Genomic DNA, 13,036 nt, shown 5'->3' on the forward strand with positions numbered 1-13,036 from the left:
TTAGAATTTTATAAATTTCTATGAGATCTCGTCTCTAGTGAATATAATCCTAACCGATTTAGTCTCTCCTCAGGTTCTCTGTATTAAATTGGTGCTTTGGTATGTGCTAGTTGAAATCTTCATATTTGGAAGTACTCGGTAAATGAATGGGGCTCATCAGGAATCCTCGGATTGTAATAAATGGAACAGCCGACCAGAGGCGCAGTTGCACTGTGTATTTAAAATGACAAATTAAAAGCTGTTGTACATTGTTAATATCAACATTCAAACGAAACGCGCAAAATGTTCGACTGGTATCTTTTTATTAAAATGTACTTTTCTAGTTGGTGTGTAAAATAAACTTGAGCAAGACTTTAAAGAGAAAGTTGGACCTGAAGCTACTGTCTGATAGGGGATCTGGAGCAAGTGGGGTGTCTCAGCTCCACCCTTGATGCGTGGGACAGACAAAAAAAACAAAAACATCCATCCGGACTGGAGGGCAGTAGCGGAGCCGCTCTAAGCCCCGGGTTCGCCAGCACCAACTCGGAGGGTGGGCTTTGCTTCCCCCACCCCCCTGGCGGCTCGGTGACGCTGCTCTGGTCGCGGCTCGATCACAATCCTCAGCCGTGTGACGAGGCGACGCCTGTGCCTGAAGCCGCTGGGAGGAGACGAGCCAGTCCTCTCGGCTGCGGGATGGGGTCTGAAGAGCGGAGCCTGGTCGATAAGTTGCTGGAGAGGGAGAGGGAGGAGGAGGAAGACGAGGACCAGGACCACCCCCCTCAACCCGGGGGCTCAGTGCGTGTCCTGCAGGTGAGAGAGAAAGAGGAAAAAACATGTTAACATAACCAGCTCCTGTATTAGAGTGAAAAGCGGAACTGAAAATTTAAACCGAGAAAATCCATGCAAATGCCCATCTTCTAAGAGAGATAATAGATAGCTGACCTTCCACAGTGCAGGGGTTTTGTGCTAATTCAAGCCCCTTCAGTGTTAATCCAGAAAAATTTAATTCATTTCAGAAAATTAAGCTGAGCAGCTGAAGCTTTGAAACAAGACATCAGGTCAGTGTGAGCAGTAACTAGAGCAACAGGTGATACAATTTGCTTAAGTATTTCCTTAGGGCAGTGTGCATGAGTTGACTTGGAGTGAGACCAGGAACAGACTTGACTCTGTGAAGCATTCCATAATGAAACAGTGACAAGCCTCACAACACTAGGTGAAAGTCCAACAGGTTTATGAGGGGACGCAAGTTAAAAGTGAGGGATGGGAGGTTTAGGAGGGATTTGAGGAAAACCTTTTTTACCCAGAAGGTGGTGACGGTCTGGAATGTGCTGCCTGGGAGGGTGGTGCTGGCAGAGTACCTCACATCCTTTAAGAAGTATCTGGGTGAGTACTTGGCACGCCATAACATTCAAGGCTGTGGGCCAGGTGCTGGCAAGTGGGATTAGATGGGCAGGTTAGATGGGCATTTCATGTGTTGGTGCAGACTCGATGGGCCGAAGGGTCTCTTCTGCGCTGTAGTGTTCCGTGATTTGGAATCACGAGCTTTTGGAGCATTGCTCCTTCGTCAGGTGGAGTCTCACTCCATCTGATGAAGGAGCAGCGCTCCGAAAGCTCGTGATACCAAATAAACGTGTTGGACTTTAACCTGGTGTTTGTTGTGAAACTTCTTACCGTGCCTACCTCAGTCCAATTCAGGCATCGCCACATCATAGTGAAATAGCCCAGTGTTTGTCAAACTTAGTTTTGTTTGTAGGACCCTTAGGATTTCAACTTGATTAGTAATTAAGGACTCTTCCCACTCTTCTCCTGCCCTCCAAACATTACAATCTTCAAATCTTGTAAATGTAAAGAATAATTTAATAATACTCTTTTGAACCAAGATGAACTCACCTGCTCCCTTGATATTAATGGGTCTGCCTGGTTATTTTTGTGTTCCTCCTGATGCTCCTAAACACACGTTCCCCCGGTCCACGAGCCCACTGTGGTGAATATGTGGCAGCTGGACTTTACGCCCTATCTCCCTGCACCAGGGCTCACGCTGAAGCTGCTGCTGACCATCCTTGACTGCAATACCTGACCATGGTGCACTTTTCACTCCTACCCACCTGTAGGACCATAAGACACAAGAGCAGAATTAGGCCACTTGGCCCATCGAGTCTGCTCCACCATTCAATCATGGCTGATATTTTTCTCATCCTCATTGTCCTGCCTTTTCCCCATAACCCCTGATCCCCTTATTAATCAAGAACCTATCTATCTCTGTCTTAAAGACACTCAATGACTTGGCCTCCACAGACTTCAGCGGCAAAGAGTTCCACAGATTCACCACTCCCTGGCTGAAGAAATTCTTCCTCATCTCTGTTTTAAAAGATTGCCCCTTTAGCCTGAGGTGGTGCCCTCTGGTTCTAGTTTTTCCTACTAGTGGAAACATCCTCTCCACGTCCACTCTATCCAGGCCTTGCAGTATCCTATAAGTTTAAATAAGATCCCCCCCCCCCCCATCCTTCTAAACTCCAATGAGTACAGACCCAGAGTCCTAACCGTTCCTCATACGACAAGCTCTTCATTCCAGGGATCATTCTTGTGAACCTCCTCTGGACCCTTTCCAAAGCCAGCACATCCTTCCTTAGATATGGGGCCCAAAACTGCTCACAATACTCCAAATGGGGATAGATCAGAGCCTTCTACAGTCTCAGAAGTACATCCCTGCTATTGTATTCTCGCCCTCTCGACATGAATGCTAACATTGCATTTGCCTTCTTAACTGCCAACTGAACCTGCACGTTAACCTGAAGAGAATCTTGAACGATGACTCCCAAGTCCCTTTGTGTTTCTGATTTCCCAAGCATTTTCCCATTTAGAAAATAGGCTATGCCTCCATTCCTCCTTCCAAAGTGCATAACCTCACACTTTTCCACATTGTATTCCATCTGCCATTTTTTGCCCACTCTCCCAACCTGTCCAAGTCTTTCTGCAGCCCCCCTGCTTCCTCAATACCACCTGTCCCTCTACATATCTTTGTATCATCTGCAAACTTAGCAACAGTGCCTTCAGTTCCTTCCTCCAAATCGTTAATGTATATTGTGAAAAGTTGTGACCCCAGCACTGACCCCTGAAGCACACCACTAGTCACCAGCTGTCATCCTGAAAAAGATCTCTTTATCCCCACTCTCTGTCTTCTGCCAGTCAACCTATCCTCTATCCATAGCAGGACCTTACCCTTAACACCATGGGGACTTATTTAACAGTCTCCGATGCAGCACCTTGTCAAAGGCCTTCTGGAAATCTAAATAAATCACGTCCACTGGTTCTCCTTTATCTAACTTCCATGTTACCTTCTCAAAGAAAGTAGGGTCAGCACTGCTCAATCAGTGTTTTATATGATTTACAGACCTTTTGGAACATGTCTGTGGGTCTCAAGGGGTCTGTGGCCCACTGTTTCAGAACTACTGAGACAATTAACCTTACTGTTTCTCTCTGAGCGCTACCGAACAAGAATGGTTATCTGGGCAATGTACCAAAATGTTGTTGGTGATTGTGGAACAAGATCCTCCCAGTAAGAGTCAGTACCTTTGCAATAGCAGGAAGAATAGAAAGGGAAATTAACATTATGCCTAGGATAACTTGATCTTCATTCTAACCCTCTGTTTGATTCTATTTCTTAAGAGAACTCCTTTGCCCTCCCTCCCAGACCTTTAACTCTTTTTCTCTGTCCTCTCTCCACAGAAGGGCAATGGACGAGCACTTCCATTCTGCCGGAAGCTCTGTTTTGCTGTGGGAGGTGCACCATATCAAATGACAGGAAATGCTATTGGCTTCTTCCTCCAGATCTTCCTGCTGGATGTGGTTCAGGTAAGATCCATTCTCACAAATTATTCCAGTCCATTTCCAGGTTTGTAGTCATCTCTTCAGTGATGTCATGAACTAGAGTCATAGAGATATACAGCCGGGACGCAGGCCCTTCGGTCCAACTCATCTTTGCTGGTCAGGTTTCCTATACTGAACTAATCCCATTTGCATATATTTGGCCCACAACAATGTAAACCTTTCCTATTCATGTACCTGTTCAAATATATTTTAAATGTTGTAATTGTATCCACCTCTATCACCTCCTCTGGCAGCTCATCCCATTTGTGCATCACCCTCTGTGTGGAAAAAGTTCCCCCGCAGGTCCTTTTTATATCTTTCACGTTGGCACAGTGGTTAGCACTGCTGCCTCACAGTGCCAGGGACCCAGGTTTGATTCCCGATTTGGGTCACTGTCTGTGTGGAGAATGCACATTTGTCCTGTGTGTGCGTGGGTTTCCTCTGGGTGCTCCGGTTTCCTCCCACAGTGCGAAAGACATGCTGGTTAGGTGCATTGGCCATGCTAAATTCACCCTCAGTGTACTCGAACAGGTGTCGGAGTGTGGCGACTGGGGGATTTTCACAGTGACTTCATTGCAGTGTTAATGTAAGCCTACTTGTCACACTAATAAACTTTAAACTCACCTCAAACTTATGCCCTCTAGTTTTGGACTTCCCTACCCTGGGGAAAAGACCTTGGCTATTCACCTTATCTATGCCCCTCATGATTTTATAAACCTTTATAAGGTCACCCCTCATCCTCCTATGCTCCAGGGAAATAAGTCCCAGCCTATCCAGCCTCTCTTTATAATTTTAGCCCTCCAGTCCCAGTAACATCCTTGTAAATCGTTTTTGCATCCTTTCCAGTTTATCCTTCCTATAGTAGGACGAGCAGAATTGTACACACTACTCCAAATGTAGCTTTAACTAGTGACTAGAATATTTTGTGACAAATTAGGAAATAAAATTCACTAAATTTATTCAAATCTGTGAAATTGTAGTTAAAGTCTCAACTAGTTCCCCAGTGTCCTTCAGGAATGGGAACTGGCCACCTCTAACCAGTTTGGTCTATTTGTGATTCTAATCCAGTAGGATGTGGTTGACCCTTAATACCCTCTGAAGTGGCTTAACAAACCTGAGAGTTCTACACCACTGTAATATAATCTTTTATTATATCTAATATATATCTGACACATCACGTTGGTTGGTGGGAAATGGAAAAGGAAAAGCAAATGACCCTTCTCGGCCTACACCTGATATGCCTACCAAATAGGAGCAGGAGTGGGTCATATGCCACTTGAACTCCTCCGCCAATCAATAAGATCAAGACTGAACTTTGACCTCAACTTCACTTTCTTGCTCAATTTCCATTCCATCAATTAGTGTTCAAAGCTATTATTGATCTCAGTCTTAAACATAGTCAACAACTGACAATCCACAGTCCTGTGGGTTAGAGAATTCCAAAGATTTACAACCCTCTGAGTGAAGACGTTTGTCCTCATCTCAGTCCAAAATTAGCATCTCCTCAACCTGGTGCTGTGCTCCCTAGTTCTGGACTCCCCAACGAGTGGCAACAGCCACTTAGCGTCAACTGTGCCAAACTGTTTCAGGATCTTGAGTTCCAATGAGATCATCCCCGTGATCCAGAGAATACAGGCTCACTCTATCCAATTGTTCCTCCTAAGTCAGCCCCCTCATCCCAGGAATCAAGAATCTGCTTTGAAACTTCTGAAGTAAATATATCCTTCCATGGGTACAGAGATCAAAACTGTACACAGTGCTCCAGATTCTCACAAAACCATGTACAATTGCAGCAAGACTTCCTTACTTTTGCCCTCCAGCCCCCTTGCAATAAAAGCCAACGTATCGTTTGCCTTCCTAATTGCTTGTTGAACCTGTTTGTTAACAATGTGTTTCACATATCAGGAACACCAAATCAAACAGAGCATCACATTTCATAATTTCTCACAAAAATCAGAAAATTAAAGAATGCTTTTTTTTTATTCTTCCAAACAAAATGAATAAGCTCTTATTTTCCCATATTATACTCCACTTGCCACCACCTTGTCCACTCGCTTAATGTTCCTCACATCTTGCTTTCCCATCTAGCTTTGTATCACGAGCAAACTTTGGGTATATTACACTCTGTTCCTTTATCTAAGTCATTAATATGGATTGCAAATAGCTGAGACCTTAGCACTGATCCCTGTGGCACCCCATTAGTAACCTCACTAACCTGCCAACTTAAATTACCCAATTATTCATAGTCTCTGTTTATTTTCTGATTTTTAACACATCCTCTATCCTTCCGAATATATTATCCGAACCCATAAGCCTTTATCTTCCTTTCAAGTGCCACCTTACTGAATTCTTTTGGAAATCCAAGTGTACTGTATCTAATGGATCTCTGCTACCCTGCTAGTTACGTACACAAATAACTCTCATTTGTTAAATACAGTTTTCTTTTCATATAACCATGTTGACTTTGTCTAATCATATTTTTGGCCTTGTGATTTTTAAAATTGTGCTGTTACCACTTCCTGTTACCTTTCTGTAACAGCAGTATATACAGGATACATTGCAGCAACTCACCAGACTTTAATCATTAAACATTTTTTTAACTAGATGCATGTGTCGGATATTGCTAAAGTTCAAGTTTGTGGTTTATCTTAGACTTCTACATTGGCTAACACTATAATATGCAATAACAGGACAGAACGTACTTCAGTTAAATGTTGCAACCTGTATTTTCTTCTATGCTGTCATAAGGTTAATCCTTGTTTCCCATTTCCTCTGTTCCACTTTTGATACAGTAAGAAGTTTAACAACACCAGGTTAAAGTCCAACAGGTTTATTTGGTAGCAAATGCCACTAGCTTTCGGAGCGCTGCCCCTTCGTCAGGTGGAGTGGAGAAATGCTCACAAACAGGGCATACAGAGACACAAACTCAATTTACAGAATAATGATTGGAATGCAGTCTTTACAGATAATCAAGTCTTAAAGGTATAAACAATGTGAATGGAGGGAGCATTAAGCACAGGCTAAAGAGATGTGTATTGTCTCCAGACAGGACAGCCAGTGAGATTCTGCAAGTCCAGACAAGCTGTGGGGGTTACAGATAGTGTGACATGAACCCAAGATCCCGGTTGAGGCTGTCCTCATGTGTGCGGAACTTGGCTATCAGTTTCTGCTCAGCGACTCTGCGCTGTCGTGTGTCATGAAGGCCACCTTGGAGAACACTTACGCGAAGATCAGAGGCCGAATGCCCGTGACCGCTGAAGTGCTCCCCAACAGTAAGAGAACAGTCTTGCCTGGTAATTGTCGAGCGGTGTTCATTCATCCGTTGTCGTAGCGTCTGCATGGTTTGCCCAATGTACCATGCCTCGGGACATCCTTTCCTGCAGCGTATCAGGTAGACAACGTTGGCCAAGTTGCAAGAGTATGTACCGTGTATCTGGTGGATGGTGTTCTCACGTGAGATGATGACATCCGTGTCGATGATCCGACATGTCTTGCAGAGGTTGCTGTGGCAGGGTTGTGTGGTGTCGTGGTCACTGTTCTCCTGAAGGCTGGGTAGTTTGCTGCGGACAATGGTCTATTTGAGGTTGTGCGGTTGTTTGAAGGCAAGAAGTGGGGGTGTGGGGATTCCTAAGCATCTCCTCCGGAGCCTTCAACATATCATTGATGAAGACGAACATCTCGCCAAGGCCATCTCCACATCATCTCACGTGAGAACACCATCCACCAGATACACGGTACATACTCTTGCAACTCGGCCAGCGTTGTCTAACTGATACGCTGCAGGAAAGGATGTCCCGAGGCATGGTACATTGGGGAAACCATGCAGACGCTACGACAACGGATGAATGAACACCGCTCAACAATCACCAGGCAAGACTGTTCTCTTCCTGTTGGGGAGCACTTCAGCGGTCACGGGCATTCGACCTCTGATCTTCGCGTAAGCGTTCTCCAAGGCGGCCTTCACGACACACGACAGCGCAGAGTTGCTGAGCAGAAACCGATAGCGAAGTTCCGCACACATGAGGACAGCCTCAACCGGGATCTTGGGTTCATGTCACACTATCTGTAACCCCCACAGCTTGTCTGGACTTGCAGAATCTCACTGGCTGTCCTGTCTGGAGACAATACACATCTCTTTAACCTGTGCTTAATGCTCCCTCCATTCACATTGTTTGTACCTTTAAGACTTGATTATCAGTAAAGACTGCATTCCAATCATTATTCTGTAAATTGAGTTTGTGTCTCTGTATGCTCTGTTTGTGAGCATTTCTCCACTCCACCTGACGAAGGGACAGCCTGTTCCGAAAGCTAGTGGCATTTGCTACCAAATAAACCTGTTGGACTTTAACCTGGTGTTGTTAAACTTCTTACTGTGTTTACCCCAGTCCAACGTCGGCATCTCCACATCACCACTTTTGATAACCAGACTTTCAGCCACTTATTACCCTTTCCCATTGGAAATGAATCACTGAATCATCCACTTTAATGTCTTCTGTTTCTCAAAGTCTTCATCACAATTCTTCTGATTACATTTCCTTTTGTCACTTGTCCTATTTCTTATACTTTCCCTTTTCCCCCTCTAGATGGATATCCACTGATTCTCACCTTTCCTGCGAAGCATTTTGAGCTGCCTTTGGCGTCCCACCTTCTCTCCGGGGTCACTTCCATACCTACTTCTCTGACCTCTTCCAGTCCGATAACCATCTGAGATCTCTGCGCTCGTACTCCGACCTCTTGTGATTTTTAATCATGGCACCATTGGGAACCCTACCTTCAGCTGCCTATTCCCTATTCTGGAATCCCTTCTCTAAATCGGCGGCATGGTGGCACCGTAGTTAACACTGCTGCTTCACAACACCAGGGACCTGGGTTCAATTCTGGCCTCAGGTGACTGTGTGGAGTTTGCATGTTCTTTCCATGTCTGCGTGGGTTTCCTCCCACAGTCCAAAGATGTGCAGGTTAGGTTGATTAGCCATGCTAAACTGCCCGTAGTGTATCGGTTGGGAGGATTGGCTATGCTAAATGTTTACCAGGATGTTGCCTGATCTATTAGCTATGAGGAGAGGTTGGATAAACTCAGTTTGTTCTCACTGGAACGGCAGAGCTTGAAGGGTGACCTGATAGAGATTTATAAGATTATGAGTGGCATGGAGAGTGGATAGTCAGATGCTCTTTCCTTGGGTAGAAAAATCAAGTACTAGGGGACATGGGTTTAAGATGGGTGGGGAAAAGTTTAGAGGAGATGTGCGAGGCAAGTTTTTTTTACACAGGGCAGTGAATGTCTGGAACACGCTGCCCAGGAGGTGGTGGGAGCAGGTATGATAGAGGCATCTAGACAGATACATGAATAGGATGGGAATGGAAGGGTCTGGACTCCGTAAGTGCATACGGTTTTAGTTTAGGCAGGCATCATGATCGGTGCAGTTGGAGGGCCGAAGGGCCTGTTCTGTGCTGTACTATTCTTTACTCAATTTTCTTTGTTGATAAATTGCCCCTTGGTGTCAAGGGGATTAGAAGTGTAAATTCATGGGGTTACGGGATAGGGCCTGGGTGAGATTGTTGTCAGTGCAGGCTTGATCGGTCGAATGGCCTCCTTCTGCACTGTAGGGATTCTATGAAATCCCTTTATCTCTCCCGCTGCCTTCAGGCTGCCCCTTCAAATCCACTTTTCTCTTTTTATCATTGTCCTTAAATACAGAATTTATAGTTAGTCTTTCAACAAAAGACTTTAACAAAATCAAAACTTCCCACACTGGAAGAAGCTATGTAAAGCAAAAACAGGCCTGGGAGTAGAAATACAGATAACTGTCAAACGGCTAGCCTTGTGACGACCTTATGGTCATAGTGTGTGAAAGTCTAATTGAGATTTGTCTTCTCCCAAGTTGAAAAGGCAGCTTTACATCTGATGGACTCAACATATTTCAAGGAATCAGGAATCTCTTTTCTTGAAATCTGCCTGCTGTAATTTTAGCATCCATCATCAACGAAAAAGCTTCCTAACTACCAGGAAAATGTCCTTGTTTAGGATCAGTGTTTTGCAGCAGTACAATAATTGTTTCATCCTTGAGTTTACATTTGTGTGATGGTTCATCCATTTGGAGTTAGACTGTCTAGAAACATGGAGCATATAGACTGTTATAATTTTATTGTCTGTAGTATCAAAGCTTATGTATTTTAATTTACCTGACAGCCTTTCTAGAGCTTTCATGTTCTAATCTGGCAAATCTTCATTTTTTCGCACAAAATATAGCTTTTGAATAATTTGTATCAAAGAATTCTCCTCACTATTTTGCCACACTTAACAAATTCTCATCATTTCATCAACCCTCTCCATCTCATTCCATCCCCATCCTGCTCTTGGCATCCACATCAATCTCACCTTATGGAAACAATCTCTCCAATTAGGGTAACTTTGTTGCTGGGCTCCCCTTACTTTCTGCTATTTTTGTTCTCCGCCACTCTGCTACTGCCTCCACCAACTGTTGGCAACTGCTTGTATATGACATGGCTCCAGTCTTTCACACACCTCATGCGCCTCTGCATAATGCTGCCCATCAAATAAATCCATCAACATCCACACCCCTTTAAATTATCAATTTATTATTATCACATGTAATAACATACAGTGAAAAGTATTGTTTCTTGCGCGCTATATAGACAAAACATACTGTTCGTAGAGAAGGAAATGAGAGAGTGCAGAATGTAGTGTTACAGTCCTAGCTAGGGTGTAGAGAAAGATCAACTTAATGCAAGGTAGGTCCATTCAAAAGTCTGACAGCAGCAGGGAAGAGGCTGTTCTTGAGTTGGTTGGTACGTGACCTCAGACTTTTGTATCTTTTTCCCGAAGGAAGAAGGTGAAAGAGAGAGTGTCCAGGGTTTGTGGGGTCCTTAATTATGCTGGCTGCTTTGCCAAGGCAGTGGGAAGTGTAGACATAGTCAATGGATGGGAGGCTGGTTTGCATGATGGATTGGGCTACATTCACGGCCTTTTGTAGTTTCTTGCGGTCTTGGGAAGAGCAGGAGCCATACCAAGCTGCGATACAACCAGAAAGAATGCTTTCTATGCTGCATCTGTAAAAGTTGGTGAGAGTCGTAGCTGACATGCCAAATTTCCTTAGTCTTCTGAGAAAGTAGAAGCGTTGGTGGGCTTTCTTAACTATAGTGTCAGCATGGGGGGGACCAGGACAGGTTGTTGTCGGACAGGCAAAAGCTATTCTCAATATAGCTTTGCATTTTGTATCGAATTAAACGATTGAAGGGTTTGTGATGACTTTTGGGTCCTTCAGTACTATTGCAGTTGAGAGTTTGAATCACTGACTGCTCACCACAGTGCAGGGTCCACATGTATATGATGACACTTATTTTGTGCATTTATGAATCTTCTCTCTCTTTCAGATGGAGGCTTTCTATGCATCTCTGATTTTATTCATTGGTCGAGTTTGGGATGCTTTCACTGATCCCATTGTTGGATTCCTCGTCAGCAAAAGCAGGAGAACAAGATTTGGCAAGTTGCTTCCTTGGTGAGGATATCTTGCATGGGGTTTATTATGGTATCTAGTGGAATACAAGAAGCAGTACATCTGCAGCTGATCTCTTGATGTTACAGGCTGCTTACTAAAGTAATTATTTAAAGAAGCATCAACTATTAATTGAAACAAGTCCTCTAATTCTCTCTTGCGGCTTTAAGCTCTGTACTTTTAAATTGAAAGACTGCTGAGTTATTAGACTGAGGACAACCATCTGATAATGTCAAATCAAGCAGCTACTTCAGTTTAAAATAATTGGATCCATAGTCTTTAATGATGCAAAGAACTGACTTAAAGACCTGTGACTATCTGATTCTCCATCATTTATCCTTTTAAAGGAATTATAAATGTATATTGTTGAAAATGTTTTTTAGCTCCTCATCAATACCATCTATAATCTGCCTTTTTACCTTTTATTAATACTAACTCTACTTTGATTTAACTAACTTTTAAACTATTTCCAGTCCCCTTGACCATTTAAGTTTGAAAATCTTTCAAAACATGTATTCTTTCAGATCTTGTGGTTAATTATTTCTTCGATCCAATTTCAAAAACACATCCAGAATACCGTGTTTACTACTGTTTGTTTAGAAAATTTCATACCCAAGATTTACTACTTGATCTGCTCGTTCAGATTGTTATCAAACTGTGTACACGGGGGAGAAGTATTTTTGGTAGAACAAAACTGGACTGCAATGAGAACTATTTATTGAAACACAAATTGAAGATGGAATAAATGTGGCTGGAAAGTTGTGCTGAACTTTCACCAACCGATATTCTGAACAATATTGGTGCATCAACAAAACCAAACAGCAGTCATTCGGTGATGGGACTAATAATTTGTGAATTAATCGCTAGTAAATGCACAACTGTGAGAACTCACAAACAACATTGTATCGTGGAGCACTGGATCTGGGGATTGATAAGTGAACAGTAATGGACTCTGGATGAAATGACACTGCAACTAAAAATTTGGAACTAAATTTTATAAGCATACCATTTGCTGTGAATAACTCCCTTCTCATCTGTCTCTTTCTCTAGGATATTGTTTTCCATGCCGTTTGGAGTTGCTTCTTATTTCCTGTTATGGTTCAGTCCTTCTTACACAATGTCCTGGAAATACAGCTTCTTCTGGTATCTTATGACCTACTGCGCATTTCATACCTGCATGAGTGTAAGTTTTACACCCCGAAGCCAATAAGACATTTGCATCCACCCAGCAGTTATGGGAATGTGACTGGTTGATGTTTCCATATCTAAGAATCAGGCAGCCAGCATATCTCTTTGCACCTGGACATTGGGATCCAGCTCCCTCTTGAATGCCTCAATTGAACCTGCTTCCATCACACTGTCTGGCAGTATATTCCAGGTCCTAATCATTTGCTGTGTGCAAAGGATTTTCCTCATGTTGCCATTGCTTCTTTTGCTAATTCCCTTAAATCTGTGGCGTCTTGTTCTTGATCCTTATACCAAGGGACTAGCATTTCCCTATTTACTTTATCCAGACCCCTCATGATTTTGAAAACCACTATCAAACCTCATCTCAACCTTCTCTTCAAAGAAAATAGCCTTAAGTTCTCCAATCCATCCATGCATCTGAAGTGCCTCATCCATTCTCATGATTTTTTTTCTGCATTCACTCTAATATCTTGACATCTTTGCTA

General features: G+C 43.3%; 1 protein-coding gene across 2 annotated transcripts in view; it reads left to right on the forward strand.

The window, feature by feature from the left end:
• Positions 1 to 443: 443 nt before the first annotated feature.
• LOC144508527 (sodium-dependent lysophosphatidylcholine symporter 1-like) overlaps positions 444 to 13,036 on the forward strand; it is a 54,575-nt gene continuing 41,982 nt past the window's right edge. The window contains exons 1-4 of one of the 2 annotated variants that reach the window (XM_078236519.1): positions 444 to 789; positions 3,706 to 3,831; positions 11,242 to 11,366; positions 12,414 to 12,546. In XM_078236519.1, the coding sequence (XP_078092645.1) occupies positions 673 to 789; positions 3,706 to 3,831; positions 11,242 to 11,366; positions 12,414 to 12,546 (501 nt within the window). In that variant the 5' untranslated portion in view covers positions 444 to 672. The remainder of the gene's footprint in view (positions 790 to 3,705; positions 3,832 to 11,241; positions 11,367 to 12,413; positions 12,547 to 13,036) is intronic. The other variant, XM_078236517.1, reaches the window with a different exon arrangement.

This window comes from Mustelus asterias, chromosome 20, assembly GCF_964213995.1.
Source record: "Mustelus asterias chromosome 20, sMusAst1.hap1.1, whole genome shotgun sequence".
In the NCBI taxonomy this organism is placed as follows: Eukaryota; Metazoa; Chordata; class Chondrichthyes; order Carcharhiniformes; family Triakidae; genus Mustelus; species Mustelus asterias.